The sequence below is a fragment of the Monopterus albus genome, unplaced genomic scaffold (assembly GCF_001952655.1).
Source record: "Monopterus albus unplaced genomic scaffold, M_albus_1.0 scaffold93.1, whole genome shotgun sequence".
Lineage (NCBI taxonomy): Eukaryota > Metazoa > Chordata > Actinopteri > Synbranchiformes > Synbranchidae > Monopterus > Monopterus albus.
Genome location: NW_018127973.1, coordinates 144780 through 163108, shown reverse-complemented (window position 1 = coordinate 163108; position 18329 = coordinate 144780). Strand labels below are relative to the sequence as shown.

At 40.7% G+C, this 18329-nt stretch overlaps 1 protein-coding gene across 5 annotated transcripts in view; it reads right to left on the bottom strand.

Annotated features, from left to right (window-relative positions):
* Positions 1-1953: 1953 nt before the first annotated feature.
* znf1035 (zinc finger protein 1035) overlaps positions 1954-18329 on the bottom strand; it is a 32394-nt gene continuing 16018 nt past the window's right edge. For 2 of the 5 annotated variants that reach the window (XM_020608386.1, XM_020608384.1), the window contains exons 2-7: positions 15224-15279; positions 14062-14168; positions 13790-13842; positions 12145-12230; positions 11989-12046; positions 1954-11903 (exon numbers count right to left, since the gene is read on the bottom strand). In XM_020608386.1, the coding sequence (XP_020464042.1) occupies positions 2648-11866 (9219 nt within the window). In that variant the 5' untranslated portion in view covers positions 11867-11903; positions 11989-12046; positions 12145-12230; ... (1 more) ...; positions 14062-14168; positions 15224-15279 and the 3' untranslated portion in view covers positions 1954-2647. Of the gene's footprint in view, positions 11904-11988; positions 12047-12117; positions 12231-13789; positions 13949-14061; positions 14169-15223; positions 15280-18329 lie in introns of those variants that run through there. The other 3 variants (XM_020608385.1, XM_020608387.1, XM_020608388.1) reach the window with 3 other exon arrangements.

Below are 18329 nucleotides of genomic sequence, written 5' to 3'. Positions count from 1 at the left end.
TATATTACTTGTGTGGTGTAGAAGATAATTATTTAAGAATGTAATTATGTAAGAATGTTAACACTCTGTTATAATTTTTTTAGTATATTACTTGTGTGGTGTAGAAGATAATTATTTATGTAGAGATACTGCTTGCAAACCAATGATGGTAAGATGATGTCAGGGGGAAGGACTGGATAAGTCTGACTTCTTCCTACTCCATTCAAGCATGTACTAGGTATAAGCAAATTGATATTGGATTAGCATTTGTTGGATATGTGTAAAATTATGTGTGTTGACATATCAACTATCTTTACATGCTTGAAAAAATAAATAAATCAAATCAAATCAATAACGTTCTAAATGATAACCTTTCATACCCTTCCTGTCCATTGAAAATGTTTTACTTATAATGTTGAACATAATGCATTTCTACAGATGAAGCTGCCTATAGTATATAGAATGGTCAAAATTGATCCAATCTTAAATGCTTCAGCATTAAAGTACAACATATAAATTAATGCAGCAGTCATTTTAATCCAAAAACATCATACATAACAGTAAAACACGGACAGGGACCATTTTCTATATTATGAGTACTTTCACTTTTGATACTTGAGTACATTTTGCTGATAATACTTCCACACTGTGATTTAAGGTTTTGAATGCAGGACTTTGTAGTGGAGTACTTTCACAATGTGATATTGCTCTTTTTACCTAAGAATCTGAATACTTCTTGTACCACAGGTATTACAGAACGCATTTACACAGCTCAGGTGGGACAATCTGTCCACAGGACAACTATTAGTCATGTACTCCACAAATCTGGCTCTTATGGAAGAGTGGCAAGAAAGAAAGCAATAAGAAGTCCTGTTTGCAGTTTGCCACAAGCCATGTAGGGGACACAGCAAACGTGGAAGGTGCTCTGGTCAGATGAAACCAAAATTGAACTTTTTAAGTCTACATGCAAAACGCTATGTGTGGCGGAAACCTAACACTGCACATCAACCTGAACACACCATCCCCACCGTGAAACATGGTGGTGGCAGCACCATGCTGTGGGGATGCTTTTCTTCAGCAGGGACAGGGAAGCTGGTCAGAGTTGATGGAAAGGTGGATGGAGCTAAATACAGGGCAATCCTGGAAGAAAACCTGTTAGAAGCTTCAAAAGACTTGGAACTGGGGCGGAGGTTCACCTTCCAGCAGGACAACGACCCTAAAAATACAGCTAGAGCTACAATGGAATGGTTTACATCAAAGCATATTCATGTGTTAGAATGGCCCACTCAAAGTCCAGACCTAAATCCTATTGAGAATCTGTGTCAAGACTTGTAAACTGCTGTTCACAGACGCTCTCCACCCAATCTGACTGAACTGGAGCTACTTTGCAAAAAAGAATGGGCAAAAATTGCAGTCTCTAGATGTGCAAAGCTGGTAGAGACATACCCCAAAAGACTTGCATCTCTAATTGCAGCGAAAGGTGCTTCGACAAAGTATTGACTCAACGGGGCTGAATACATATGCACGCCCAGCTTTTCAGATTTTTATTTGTAAAAAATCTTGAACACCACGCATCATTTCCTTCCACTTCACAATTAAGCAATAATTTGTATTGGTCTATCACATAAAATCCCATTAAAATACATTTAAGTTTGTGGTTGTAATGTGACAAAATGTGGAAAAATTCAAGGGGTATGAATACTTTTGCGAGGCACTGTATATGCACTATTCAGTGGGTGTCAACATTGCAGCTTCTTCTCTTGTATCCAACTCTTCAGGTCTTTGAATTAAAATGATGCACCTCAGAGGCTTCAATAAGCCCCATCATGTTAGTTCTTAGTGAAACTTGTTCCATCAATTATTTTAGTTAAATTAAGTAATGTTTTTCTTAACTTGATATTTCCTTAGCTTCATTTCAGTTAGTTTTCCTAAAAGTACAAAGTACAAACAAGACCCACACATTGATTTTTTAGTTGACTTTAATTGAATTAATCAACTCTTTTTTTCCAAAAAGTACCATCCTCATGTTGTGAAATGAATATTCAATTAGAACATTTTTCACACCTGTAAAAGATACTTATCAATATCAAAAGTTTCAATCCACAGTAAACAGAAAAATGATAAACTGAAAATTTGAAAATTATCTATTGTACTGTACATGAACAGCCATACCATAGAAAATACAAACAGATTAAAATGACCAGGTTGCAGCCTAATGTACATACTGTCAACAAAACTGACTAAAAGCTTTTCCAAAATAAATGTTATACATAACTGATCAAAATTTTCAGCCTCTATACAAGGCATTCCATAATCATCATATCCCATCATGCTTTCTCTCTTCTCATTACAGAATGCTGAAGAACTTTACATAAATGTCAGATTTACAAAACACCGTCAAGAAACTATGTGGCTAATTTACTGTATACAAATCCCAATACTAGAAATAAAAATATATACATTAGCAATAGAACTCAAGAGGATGCTGTTACAGTGACATGAGCCAAGAGCTTCATAAGTATGCAACAAGGACCAAAATACAAATGTAACCTAAACCGTGATTACAAGTGGAGGTATAGAGTCACGTGTAAGGCATGAGAGGGATTTCAAGATACTTTAACTACAGCTATTCTAAATAAATGATAAAGTAGATGGTATCTAACAGGCATTACTGAGAGGAACCAGCATGACTCTGTTGATGTTCCTCCAGTAGGTGAGGAAAAGCAAAAGCTTTGTCACATTCAGTGCACTCGTATACGACTTGGCCAACATGACTCTCTTGGTGCTGCTTAAGAAGAGACCAATGGCTAAATGACTTGTAACACATATCACAGCGGTATTCTCCGACATTTTTTTCAGCATGCCTTTTCATATGCAAAGACAGATCTTTAGCTGTGTTAAATTTGGTGTGACACTGGTTGCATCTGAACTCATTTTCAGATGACTGAACTGATTTTAGGCGATGTCTTTGCTCATGCCTTCTAAGGTACCGCCGCAAGGCAAACTTTTTTCCACAAAGTTCACACCTGAATGGCTTGTCATTTAAGTGCTGTTTATTTTGATGCTCCAGGAGACCACTTTTGGAAAAGAACTGCATTGAACAAACAGAGCAATTGAACAAGTCCTCTCCAATAACGTCAATCTCCTCCTCCTCTCCTGCTGCTTGATAGCGAGTTGGAGGGGATGCCTTAGCTGATGGATTGGAGCATTTGGTCTCTATTACTTTCTGCTTCTGATGGAAATAGCAGTGCTGGTGGAAAGCATCGCTTCCCAAAATCCACTGGCCACATTCTGTACATTCAAATGTCAGATGGTGGCATGCATGTTCTTCAAGCTTGCTTGGAGAAGAAAATGTCTTTTTGCAAATTTTGCATTTAAATATACCATCAGAATGTGTGGGAAAATGACAACTCAGTTCAGCAGCACTAGCAAAACACTGATGGCACACTGGACATATGAAACCCTGTGAAGGTCCTCCATCTTCACCTTCAATGTTGCCTTTAATTTCTGCTGCAGTGTCAACATGCGTCTTAAGATGGCTGAGAAAGTGCTGAGGTGAAGCAAAACTACTGTTGCATTGATTACATGGATATTCACTAACTGACGATGACAGCTGATGGGTAGTCCTGTGCTTTTTCAGATGAGATGCATGCAGGAAATGTTTATTGCAGTCTGAACACGAGTACAGTCGCTCATTGGCTGCCGCACAACCATGCTCTGAGAGCTCCTCTGGGTCTCTGAAACGCTCATTGCAAACACCACAGCGATATTTAAGTTCATTGGTGAATGCTGATGAGTCATCAGACACTGAAGAAGACTTTTCATGTTCTTCTCTTGATACTGAAGGTGGGGGTTGGTCAACCGATTGAGAGTGGCTTTTTCGATGCTCAGCTCTACTAGCCTTGGAGAGAAACACATGACTGCATATGTCACATGGAAAGTTCTCCTCACGGTGGGTAGACATGTGTTCTGCCAGTTGCAAGGGTCCTGTGAAACTGAAGTCACACTTAGTACAACGGTATGGACGGCTCTTTCCATGAGTATGCTTGTGTTTACGCAGTGCAAAGAGAGACACAAATCCCCTGCCACATGCCTGACACTGAAATTCAGACTGGTGCATTCGTTGATGCTGCTGCAGCTGGGATGCCTGGAAAAAACATCTCCCACATTCCTCACATTCATGTGGTTTTTCACCCAGGTGACATCGCTGGTGATCTTCAAGACTTTCTGATGTTGGGAATGTCTTGCCACACACATGGCATGGGAAGTATGGTGCAGAGTCCGAGTCACTGTCCTCACTGCTATTTTCATCTGTATCACTTTCACCAGTTGTACTGACATGACTGGTAGTTTGCTGTTCAGTGCTGCTCTTTTCTTGTACCATACTCTCAAACTCCTTCTGCTCTTTTTGATGCCATTTTTTATAGTGTCTTGCCAATGAATTTTTAGTTGAATAGCTGTTGTTACAGAAATGACAAGTAAATGTATCAGCTGGGTGGTCTTCCATGTAATGATTATATAAAGATGGTCTTGTCCAAAACCTCTGAGTGCACAGTTTGCAGGCATAAGGTCTATTTGAGTCATGACATGTTTTGTGGATTTTAAGATCAGATAAGATATAAAACACCTTGGGGCAGTCAGGGCAGGGGTATTCCTTAATAATGCCATGCAACCTCATGTGTCTTTCAAGTTGTTCTCGAGTATCACACACCCGCCCACACTTAGTGCATGTTTTGCATTTTTTCTCTTGTTCCTGCCTTCCATGGTCTTCAAGGTGACTAATGAGCAATAAGCCATCTGTGAAGCTCTTATCACATTCTGAACATTGGTACTGCACAACTTTCTTCACATTACTTGAGCTTTGCACCTGGGTTCCCTCTGAATTTGGTGCAGATTCACCCATGAAGTCATCTTTGCAGGAAAAGTTGGTCTGCAAAACCCCAGTGCCAGTTGTTTTAGAGTGTTCTTTGAACACTAGAACAGAGTCATTCAGTGCAAAGTCAATCTCTGCTTTCAAAGGGGCTTCCTGTCTTACTGTATTCCCTTCTGAAGTATGTCCAAACCTACATTTCCTGTAGTGATTACGGACAAGTGTTTTATTCCAGAAGCCTTTATGGCATAATTTACAATTAAAAGGAGACTCCATTGCATGTCCACGCAGATGAGAAGTTAGTCCAGGTTTACTTGCAAAGAACAAATTGCACTCTTGGCAGTAAAACTGTTTGTGTACCTCATGATCAAGAGCTGTATCTAATTCACAGATTAAATTAGCATCTTCCCTACGCCGTTCATCACAACTCTCCTCAGAAGGCTCTTCTTTGATGTCTGGTACATTTGATAAATGGTGTTGTAGGGGTGCAGTAGTCACTGGTGGAACCGTTGTTTCCAACTTGTGCGCATTTAAAAAATGCTCTTGGAGTTTTGAAAACAGCAAAAACCGGGAACTACAGTATGCACAAGAAAAGCCTTTTGGTGGGATTTGAGAGGCTGACTGTTGGCTTTGGCAAACTGTAGACTTGGATGAAATTTGAGGTAAAGTGCAATTTTTTTTGTGATTTTCAAGATGAACTTTGGAGATAACCTCTCCACATTTATCACAGAGAATGTTATTTTGCTGTTCTTTCTTGGGGCACTTTGGGTGATGACGCTGCACATAATCCTTCCTTATAAATCTCTCACCACAATAGTCACAGGAAAATGGTTTCTCTCCTGTGTGCAGGCGGGTGTGGATGCCTAATTGCCAGGCAGTTCCAAAAGCACGGGGGCAATAGCTACATACATATTTGTACTTTTTGTTAAAACAAGGCTTGATCCTCTGTAGAATTTGATTTTTCACCCCATACAGTGGTTTTGGTACATTTTCCGTTGATTGATAAGTTTCCAGTGGCACAGAAACACTTGTTTCACCGGAGGCTTTTTTGCACTTGGTCCTCTTTCTATGCTTTTTCAGAGATTTTTCATGAGCAAATGATGAGCCACAGTGTGTGCACTTGAATAGTTTTGCAGTATGGAACAATGTGTTATGTCGGGAAAGTTTAGACTTAGTTGGGAAGCTTCTTGAACAGACTTCACACTCAAATGTCTCCGGCTTTTTGGCAGGTGCAATGCCACACTTTGTTTGCCAACCCTTACCAACATCATCTAAACTGATTTTGGGAATACAGACTTCTAGTCGTCGTCTTTTCCCTTTACAACGAGTCTGATGTACTTTCAGATGATCATATCTTGAAAAACAGCTGTCACAGCCTTTACAGCGATAAGGCTTCACTTCATTGTGTGTTAAAATGTGATGCCTCAAGTTTCGTGATTTCATGAAAGTCTTGGTGCAGAATTTACACTTATACTCAGCGTCACCTTCTACTTGGGGCTTCTGTGCAGCCTCGGCATGAGTAGGCATGTTGGACAGTTTTGCTGCAGCATCACTTTTGACTTTTAATGGCTCCTCTTTGTAAACTCCATCACAGAAAGCTTCATGCTGCAAACACATAGTCTGACTGCCATACCTGTGACCACAGTGCATGCATGCATAAGGTTGCACACCAGTATGTGAAACAAGGTGTCTCAGGAGTAATGACCTGTACCTGAATTTCTGTGTACAGTGTGGGCAATTCAACTGGAGCTTCTTTGTTGCACTGGACTGCAAAGATATTTTATGGACATTCTGGTTTGTCAGTGAAGTCCTTTTACTGAAATTGCCATCAGGAGAGCCAGTGTTGAGTTCCACTGTCCCCACACAGTTCCTCTGATGTTGATTTAATTTTGTAAATCCAAAATACTGCCCACACCTTGAGCATAAAAGCAGGGTGTTTCTTTTGTGGGCACGGTGATGACCTTTCAGATCTCTTTTCTTGGTAAGCTTCCGTGGACAATAGGAACACTGATATTGTGTTGTAGTCTTCATCTTCGCGTCCATTGTGACAAGATGTCTAGTATGAGCATGTGAACACCTCTGACTGTGAAATTTAAGATAACAGTCACGGTAAAACTGTTTTCCACAGTTTTCACAGGAAAAGGGTTTGTCTCCAGTATGTTTGATCATGTGGCGCAGCAAATTTCGGCGAATACGGAAAGTAAGTTTGCAAAATGGACATTGGTTTGATGAGGACTCAGATATATGTGTAAAACAATGTTTTCTTAGTACTTGGGCATCATTAAATACATCTTTGCATAAGGAACAGTGCAGCTGCTTTGGTTTACTGTGCTCTTTCACAGATTCCAAGGGCTGGTGTGGTTTCAGTGCTGGGCTCTCTTCAAGGTGAGGTGCCTTGTTTTCTCTATTTCGGTGGCTGTTTAGATGCCTAAGAAGATATGCAGGATACTGGAACTGCAGATGACAGTCTGGACATTGAAGCTTTCCTCTCTTGAGATGTGACTTTCTGTGCTGGATCAGTTCTCCAATAGTTGGAAGAATCTTTCTGCAGACAGTGCACTGTATCCTCCTCTGATGAACAATTTTATGACCAATCAAACCAGAACGTTTCTTGAATCTTTTTCCACATTCCAGACAGCAATATGGTCTTTCACCTCGATGACTGCTCTCATGTTTCTTCAGTGACTGTGATGTGCTGAAACCTTTTTCACAGAAACGACAGCTCAGTGCAAGACTGCTATTTGCTTCAGCTGGTTTTAAGTTTTCCTTAATCTTTTCATTCTCCATACTACTTAAAGTTGCAGGTTTACACATAGCAGTGAACACTGAATTCCTGTACCTGAACATTTTGCCAGTTAGTTTAAACAGCTCATGTTTTTTCATATGTCTGTATTTTCCAGAAGCATGAGAAAAAACCGCTGGACAAAGATTGCATTTGTAACGTGGAAAAGTCTTGGGGGCTGTTATTGCTGGGGGTGCTTGTTTTTTCTGTTCGTTTTCCTTAGGCTGCTTTTTTTGTTCACCGACCGATTTGAACTGTGTTTTCTGTTCAGTGTCCTTTATTTTTAGTTGTTCCGTATCTTGCCTGGTTTTTGCCCTCTCCTTTGCAAGCCGATTAAGACATTCTTTCAGACAAATTGTTTGAATATGTCTATATCGGTTGGATGGTAAAGTGAAAGTAGTGTGGCACAAGGGACACCAATATTTACCATCAACTGTTTTCTTGCCACCATATATTGACTCTTTAACACAGTCACGCAAGTGTCGAGCCCTGTTGTAGGAGTACTTGAAAAACCGTGGACAAAGAGGACAATTATACTTTCCTCTCGTCTCCCTCTCTGCCTTTGGAGTTTCCTTACCACTGATGTTTGTGGAACCCTGATTTAACGAAACTGACAAACCTTTCCCCTTATGTGCATTGTAGAAGTGCTTTTGAGTCTCATCTACAGTTGAGAAGCTTTTACCACATAATCTACACATGTTAGTCTTGGTGAAGTCAACAAGCTTGATATAACATTCAGGCAGATTTACATATGGTTTGTCCTGTACCAAATCCTTTTTTGGTGGTGTTTTGGTTTCACTGGTAACAGCATCGTAATTTGTCACTGGATGTTTTGCCAGCTTGCATCTGCCAGGAATATGCTTGTGTCTTGACAGGGAACAGTGCTGTGCAAAATATAATCCACATTTATTACACTTGTATGGCGTTTTGCCAGTGTGTCCACGCATATGGCTAATATATTGAATCAATTTTGGAAATTTGATTCCGCACCTAACGCAGCTGTGGCGTTTTTTTTCCTTCTGTGGGCTACAATCAGAAAATACCTGAGGGCTTTCTTTGATTACGCCACACAAATGTTTCTCGGCTTGTTCATTCCTCATCACATAGAGATTACATGTCATGCAATACTGAAAATCATGCACTGAATGGCAACAATAGTGGTGCTCAATTAGATGATCTACATTATGGGTTGTCTGTTGACATTCAGCACAGCGATACAATTTACTTATCCTATTTACAGGCTCCAAGGTATTCAACATTACAACAGGATGCAGATGTTTTCCCAGTTGTCTAGAAGATTCTAGTTGAGGTTCTTGAGCTTTTGAATTGTCCGTGCTGTTACTGTCAGGCATATCTACAGACATTTCTTTATACAGACCTGTGCCAGGTACTGTGTCATCTGTGTCACATGAAGAATCTTCTGCTGAAAGAGGTTCACCATATAGAATGCCAGGCACAGATTGTCCTTGTTTAGATGTGTCCAACTTTTCAAATGACTGCCTTGCATTTTCAGCAATATCTCCACCAAGACCTTCTGCTTCTAGGGCCAATCGATTTTGCAGTGACTGTTGCTGATCTGAAGACAAAGTTGCATTTGCATTATCTGTGGGTCTTTTCGTTTGCAGACAGGAATTTGTGTCTGTGGTTGGGGCATTTGACTGTAAGCAGGATTCTAAAGTATTAGGGACACTTTGCACATTAGAGTCACTAGTCACAGCTGGGCTACTAAATTCTGGATCAATGAGAGAAGATGTATTTGTCTTCTTTGCTGGACTCATCATTTCATTTTCTACACAGAGGAGTTTGTTTGTGGTCGAGCCATCTGACTGTAAGCAGGATTCTAGATAACTAACAACACTTTGCTTGTTGTTGTCACTCAAATCAACAGAATGACTGCCCCAAGTGACACCAGGACCAGCACAATCTGGATCTGTAGAAGAGGTTTTCTTCTCTGGTGGACTTGTCATTTCCTTTACTCCACAGAGATTTGTATCTGTGTTAGAGCTATCTGTCTGTAAGCCAAATTCTAGACAATCAGAAACATTCTGCTCATTCTTCTTACTAGTTTCATTACAAAGACTGTCACTAGTGACAGCAGAGCCACTACAATCTGAATCTGTAGAAGAGGTTGTAGTCATCTTTGGTGATCTTGTCATTTCCTTTTCTAGACAGGGTATGTCTGTGCTTGAGCTGTCTGTCTGTAAGTTCAATTCCAGATGCTCAGCATCGCTTTGCTCATTGTTGTCACTAGTTTCATTAGAAAGAGAGCCATCAAACCCATTAGAATCTGGAACTGTAGAAGAAGTGGTGTTTGTCTTCTTTTTTGTACTTGCCCAACCCATTTCTAGACAGGGATTTAGGTCTGCGGTGGAGTCGTTTGCCTGCAAGCTGAAATCTTCATGACTGTAGACTCTTTGTTCGGTATTGTCACTAGACACAGCAGGGCCACTTCCCTCTGGGTCTGTGAACAGAGTTGCACTTGTCCACTCTCCTGGATCTGTCAGTTCCTCTTCTAGACAGGGATTCGTGTATGTGTTTGACCTGGTTGTCTTTAAGTCAAATTCTGGATGATCAGCAACACTTTGCTCACTCTTGTCACTTGTATCAATAGAAAGACTGTCACTGGTGACACTAGAACCACTACAATCTGGATCTGTAGAAGAAATGGTGTTTGTTTTCATTCCTGTACTTGTCCCATCTTGTTTTAGACAGGGAGTTGGGTCTGTGACTGAGCCATTTGGCTGTGAGCAGGATTCTGCATGACTAGCAACACTTTGCTCACTGCTGTCGCTGGCATTGCTCAAATGACCATCAAACGTCACAGTAGGGCTCCTACAATTATTATCCTGAGTTAAACTTTTGTAAGACTGATGTTCAAGTAACTGCAAACAAGAATCAGATTCATGACTGTTTTTCAAGGTACTTGTGCATTCCCTTAGTTCTTGATTAGCATCTTTAAAATCTGACACCTTGATACTCAATGGATCTGAAGATTGAGAGGTAATATCTTTTTCCTGATAATTAAATTCCATATTTTCATCTTGATCAGAAGAGTTGGCATTTAGGGATTTCTGCTCATCAAAAATCTTATCTTCTAATGAAGCAGATTCTTTTCCGTCCATCTTTAGGACTGCATTAGCGTCTTGCTCATCTTCTCTCATAATTCTATCTTGACTGTGTGTGGGGTTGACATTATCAAATGCCATGTTTTCCTTTGTTGAGACCTTTTCTTCAAAGTGATCTTGCTCATTGTCAAATGTAGCGATAATATTTGGAGCAGCTGCAATTATCTGCTCCTTGTTGCTGCCATCTGGATACTCCTCTTTTCTATCATCAATCAAGTTTTCATCACTGTTTATCATGATAAAAGAATGCTCCACTTGTGCAAGATCTGTCTCCACATCCTCCTTTTGTTTCTGACAACCATCACTATAATTTCTATCCTCTGCAGTTTCACTCCCTGTAGTTGTTACCATGCTAGCAGTAGTACAGGACTGATCATGTCCAGTATAAGATTTACAAGCTTTTTCTAGACTTCCTATCTTATCTTGTGAACATTCAACTATGTTTTCTCTTGCCTCCCCATTTGATGGTCTTGGCAAAATTACATTAGTGTCTGATATATCGGGGCATAGACTCTCAGTCGAACACATATTTCCAGTGTGAGTGAAAAGCCAGTCGGATAAGCTGTGTTTTGTACCAACATCGGTTATAGGTTTTGGAACTGAATTAGTTGTCATGAATTTACAAGAGGGCCTTGTTTCACCAACATCTGCATCCGAGCAGCTACTGACATCTGAATAGTCCTCAATAAATGATGTAGCTAGCATTCCACAGTCTTGCTTAAGTCCTTGTAAATCCATTGGAAAAGATCCGGATGATGTTAATCCATCTGTAGCAAAGTCTGAGATGGCACTGGTTTCACATTTTGGCAGGTAATCCTTTTCCATTTCTTCTCCATCAGTTTGCCATGGTGTTTCCATGTAGTACCTTTGATAAACATAGTCTGAACTAGAATTTCCAATATTGTTATGGGTGTAATAGTTTGTGTTGAAATTTGAATTTGTTGCAGGTGCTTCATGTGACGCCACTGTGCCGAGGAAGTCATGATGTCCAGTGAAGTTCTCTATGTGCTGGGAAAGACTTCCTTCTGTCTCAGATGTCCTTCTCAAAGTCCTTGGATCAGATGATACAGGTGGGATGTTATGGAAGTATGAATCCCATCCATGAGCCATTCTCAGACAGAGGAAGCTAGGGCTATTTCACCCACTCCTGAAAACAGAAGCATAGAATTATAAAACAAATTATAAAAAGAAACTACTACCACTAATCAAAAAATGTACACGCTAATTCTTACCTTTTCTTCGACATGCAAGGACTATCCGGGATTATGTGGGTTACATCAGAATGGAAACCTGCAATGAAATATATAATTATTTTTATTACAACAACTTCTAGTAGTGTCCACCATTGCAAAATTGCTCACAGGCCAACGGTGAGATCTGGTAAGGACCTGCGTTAGGTGTGGGGGTTGGGGATGCCCTACAGATGAGCACCTTTTGACCAGATCTGCAGCCATGGGGCCTCGTCAGGTTAAGCCTGAAAAAACAAGCATAAGGATGCTGATATGTGGGCTTACCACCCAAAAAGAGAGGTAACAGGGTCTATACCTTGCTGGCCAAGTGGTGGGCTAAGGCAGAAGGGCTTGGTGCACCAACACCTGCAGTCATGGCCAAAAATATTGGCACCTCTGTATTTCTGTCAGATAACATACCATTTCTCCCAGAAAACAGTTGCAATCACAAATTCTTATGTATTCTCATGTTTATTTATTTTTTGTTTGCAATGGAACAACACAAAAAGTAGAGAAAAAGCCAAATCTGATCAATTCCTCACAGAACTCCAAAAATGGACTGGACAGAATTATTGACACCTTCACCTTAATATTTGGTAGCACATTCTTTGGACAAAATAAATGAAAAAAAAATCACTTCCATCAGTGAGTTTCTTACACCCCTCTGCTGGAATATTAGACCACTCTTCTACTCCAGGTCTCTCAGATTTCTGTTGCAATCTGTCATCTGTGTTTCTTTCATCCATGTCCAGGGAGGGTAGCTACAGCACCATTCGCTGTAAACGTCTTGACAGTGTTGTGCACAGTGGACACAGGAACAGCCTGGAGATGGACTTGTAGCCTCGAGATCGTCCATGCCTCCCCACTATTGTGGTTCTCAAATCCCCAGACAATTCTTTACTCTGCTTTCTTTTCTCCATGCTCAGTGTGGTACATATAATACAAAGGTAGAGTCAACTTTTTTCCATTTTAACTGGTTGCAAGTGTGATTTCTATATTGCCAGCACCTGTTGACTGTTACAGGCAAGTTTCATTACAAATTAAAGGAGCACCACAGGCTGGAAATAAAACTATTTCTGATGATTTAGAAAAGATGTCAATAATTCTGTCTGGTCCATTTTTTAAGTTCTGTGTGGAATGGATCAGTTTTTGCTTTCCCCCCACTGCTTTTTTGTTTCAATGCAAAACAAAAGAAATAAACATGAGAATACCAAAGACTTTGTGTTTGCAACAATTTTCTTGGAAAAGTGGGTGCGTTATCTGACAAAAATGCAGAGGTGCCAATATTTTTGGTCATGACTGTAGCTATGGATACTAGATGTGTATATGTGAAAAACACTGGAGCTTGTGCAAGAGGTGGAACAATTTAAAACTCCTTATCTTTGGGTTCTGGACTGTTAGATCAAGCATTTTGAAAAGGTCACATTTTCTAAGATGCTAACAGGACTGTAGCTTCTGTGGCTGACAAAGTGCAAATATAAACGGTTCTGACTCTGTGTTGACATCAGAGTTGACACATGACGTGGCCAATGCATCAAGCATAACCGCACTTTCAGGATCAACATTTGCTACAGCACACTGCAACATCAAGCTGATACCGTGATCAGTCACAGACATGCAAGCACAAGTTTCTAGTGGATTACTTTGTAATGTGAAGGCAGTATTTTGCTTATTTAAGGGATATACCTGGTGGTCACCATAATACAAAATGAAATGGGTGTCACAGTGATAACTTCCTAAAGCTTCAAAATCCTGTCTGGGTATCACCAACTGCTGTACAGCTTGATTTTGGACTCCCGCTTACCCCTCTCTCTTGCACAGGTGGATGGTTGGATCCAAACAAGCCTTCTTATTATACTAGAAGAAAACCAAGGACAAATGCAGAACATGCTTGAATAGTTTGCCAGAAGCTTGCCAAATCAAGTGAATATCATCTGAAGTTAGAACTCAAAAGAACATTCCAGAAAAATCAAGTGAATATCATCTGAAGTTAAGCAAAAGTCAAGTGAATATCATCTGAAGTTAGAACTCAAAAGAACATTCCAGAAAAACACAAGCAAAAGTCAAAAAACTAACTCTCAAAAAACAGCAATTTGATTAGGATATGTCAGGCTGCCGTGGACTGATAAAAGCTCTGGATGAACTTCATGGCCAGTGTTGATAGTGGCGATTAGTACAGTGGCCTGGAGGCAAAAACAAAACAAAAACTATTAATTTTAAGAATATAGTTGATAGAAAAAATACTGGCACGGTTTTCGGTTTCCTGGTGTTCTGCATAAATTGTTCATGAAATATGGTGTGAGCTTTACCAAAGTCACATATATAAACAAACACAATGTTTCTAAACTGATAAAACACAAACAGTCATGATCCTTCAGGTCTTTATTAACCACACCCATTAAACATACAAAGTGATGGTAGAAAAAGTAATGGCAACACCAGGCTTCTGATGTCCCTAAATGTCAACTGGGGTGAGGTGTTGGCAAACCTGGAGTACAGTCAATGAAACAAGAAAGGAGGCGTAGTTTAAAACCACCTTGACTTATAAAAGCACTCGACCATTGTCAGTGTGCTATTCACAAGCAGCATCAGCTGATGTGAGCCATGCCTCACAAAAAGAGATCTCAGAAGACCTACGATGAGGAGTTATTGATTTGCATGTAGCTGGAAGGGGTCATGGAGTCATCTCAAGTTTATCAAGGTATCCTACAGGATCATGTCAGGGTGGCTGTCTGAAAGCTGAAGCTCAGAACAAGCTGGGTGATACAGCAGGACAATAACCCTACACATCAAAGTAAATCTACTACAGAATGGCTTCAGAGACACAAAATCCACCTTTTGGAGTGGCCCAGCCAGAGAGCCCAGACCTCAACCCAATAAACATGCTGTGGAATGACCTCAAGAGCCATTCACACCAGACGCCCTAAGGATATGGCTGAGCTGAGGCAGTTCTGTGAGGAACAATGGTCCAAGATCCCTTCTGAATATTGTGCAAGTCTAATCCACAGGTACAAGAAGCGCTTGTTTGAGGTCATTCCTGCCAAAGGTGGTTCAACCAGTTACTAAAACACAGTTTCCATTACTTTGCTCACCATCAATTTGTATGTTTAATGGGTGTGTTCAATAAAGACATGAAAGATCATGACTGTGTTTTATCAACTTAATATACAAACATTTTTATGAATAGTAGCGCCAAAAGAGACCACACACGTACCTAACAAATTAAAAATGTATGTACCTGTTGTCAAAATGTCTGCTGCTTTTTAAATCTTGATAGACATCAATGCTGGGTGCCTGTAAAAGGGAAAGAAATGCAATTATTACCATTATTACTTCTTTTGTGTTTAGATTTTTGCGTTGCCTTGCTTTAGAATTCAAAATGCACTCGAGGAACTTTTACCCCAGAAACATAATATTGCTGTCAGGCAGAATCTTTGTATAGCCAAAACCGAGGGACTTTACCCCAGAAACATAATGTTGCTGTCAGGCAGAATCCTTGTATAGCCAAAACCGCTACTTTTCAGGAAGTTAAAAAACCTTGTGTATCTAAAATAATTCAACAACATGTTGTCAAAGTTGCTATTGTGTGTTTATATATGGTCACTTACTCACGACTCTATATTGTTAACATTTTACCTAAATCAAGCTCATATGAGATTTTGCTGAAAGATTCAAGATCCAATGGAGTTATGAAAATTAGTCACGAGCCTTTTTAATGCTTTTTATTGGTTAAATGTTTGTAAAACCGACAGAGAGGTATAAAGGGTGATCAAGAGCATTGATTTATGGAAAAAAAATGGACACAAGGTTGTGCACAACAGTGACAATAAGATAAATGGCTGTGCATTACACTTTAACAGAAATGGACAAACAAACCAGATGCACATATGCAAAACCAGCCACATTGTTGCGACCATTCTTTTCTCTTGTAAAAGTACACCATGATGTTTGAAAACACTTGTAATAAAGTACAAACTTCACCTTTGTGCATCTTGTCTTAGAGGATTTTGTTGTCTTTTTCTCCTCGTTTTGGGCAGCAATTTGCTAAATAGTGTCACCAGACCTTCATAAAGACCCGCATCATAAAGTGTCATTATTGTGGGTATTCCCCCAAGCCACAGGAGGAGGTACTGAGCAAACTGCTGCTTGGCACACCAAAAGTATGAGAAGAAGATGACAAAGAAACAGGGCTTCTATTGTAATGCACACTGGCTGACAAAAAATAAAATAAAGACAAAAGGTTAGCCAGGAAGAGTCTCAGTCGACTGACGGGCATCTTGACTAATGGTTCAACTTTCAAAACTATGCCCTGCAACTAAATTTAGAACCCAGATCCTCTGGTGGAAATGCTGGTAGAGGAACTACGTCGCAGAAAAGGCTCCTGCTCCCTGAGATAAGTTCCTCTGGCAGCAAAGGGGCTAATGGGATTTTAATTTCATCAGCACTATTACAAGTGTATCAGAATGTCAACTAAACGTATGCAAGCTACAGGACTGCAGATGTGAACTAGTAATGGCCATCTGACACCGAGGTCTCGATACATGATTCAAGCTCGGAGAGGGAACCACTGCCCCGAGGCTTGTATGGTTGCCGAAAAGACACGTGACTGATGATGTCCGACGTAGAAACGGCTGGCCTGAGTGACTCCCGTGACCGGTTCAAACCGTCGATACGGTGTCACAACGAGAGATCTCACTGCGTGCGTCAGCATGTGCGTAGGGGTACTATAAAGCCACCCAAGATGATGCGCAACATGTGGGTTTGTCAGCGTAGTAGGTGTGTGTGTGTAGTTGCTGTCGGTATGATCATTGCTGCTGGTGTGTGATCACCATGGAGCCAGCTAGGAAGAGACCCTGTTCTCCAATGTGGGAACACTTTCAGCTGATCGGTCCAAAGACAGTGGAGAAACTTTTGTTCTTGAATAAAAATGACTGATTCTCCATCCCTTGTATTTATTCACACCCTGTCCTAGTTACATACGCACATATTACCATCCTAGCACATCCTCTGTTTCCCCAAGCACGCCTTCTCTCACCTAGTACACTACATACGTTCATAGACTCGACTGACTGACCAATCAATCTTTACAAATGTTTTCACAATATTCACACAAAGCCTAGTTACACCCATCACATCATTCAGATGTTGTTCTGCTGCATTCTATTTCGCCACCACATGGCACTAAACTGAACGTTTGAATGAATGAACCAATACTCGATACAAATGCTTATGTGGTTCGATACAGGTGTCATGGTGTCAATTGGACATCACTAATGTGAACCCAAGGACATTGCATTTAAAGGTCAGCACTCTAAATCCCAAAGCCAGGAGGATGCAATGTGTAGGTTTATTTCCAGAACAGTGCCTTTATGAAGTTCAACCTCTCAAGGCATAGTGACTTATGGGTATCTGCTAGCAGTGGAAACACTGAACAGCGAATCTAGTTCCTTAACATAGCCCAGTACAAGCACAAATCGGTATGATGGAGTATGACAGTCTATGCAGTGAGGTACTATTAACAGTATGATATACTAGTAAGTATAGTATAAGTAAATCCAATCTAGGCACATGGGTTTCAAGCAAGTGACTTCTGTGCCGGTCCCAAGCCCGGATAAATAGAGAGGGTTGCGTCAGGAAGGGCATCTGGCGTAAAAACATGCCAAATTTAAACATGCGAATCATCAGTGTGAATTCCATACCGGATCGGTTGAGGCCTGGGTTAACAACGACCGCCACCAGTGCTGTTGACCTACAGGGTGCTGGTGGAAACTGCACTACTGTTGGTTAAAGAAGGAGAGGAGGTAAAAGGATTTGAAGAACAGAGAGAGAAGAGGAAAAGCAGGAGTATAGGTCTGAGAATAGGGACTCTTAATGTTGGCACAATGACAGGGAAAGGTGGAGAGCTGGTGGACATGATGGAGAGAAGGAAGGCAGATATACTGTGTGTTCAGGAGACCAGGTGGAAGGGTAGCAAAGCGCATAGCATTGGAGGGGGATACAAACTGTTTTATTATGGTGTGGACAGGAAGAGAAATGGGGTAGGAGTGATCCTGAAGGAGGAGCTGGTGAGGAATGTTTTAGAGGTGAAAAGAGTGTCAGACAGGGTGATCAGTTTGAAGTTGGAAATTGAAGGGGTAATGTTGAATGTAGTCAGTGGTTATGCTCCACAAGTAGGGTGTGAGTTAGAAGAGAAGGAGAGATTCTGGAGTGAGTTAGATGAGGTGATGGAGAGTATTCCCAGAGGGGAGAGAGTGGTGACTGGGACAGACTTCAATGGGCACGTTGGTGAGGGGAACAAAGGTGATGAGGAGGTGATGGGCAGGTTTGGTGTTAAGGGAAGGAAC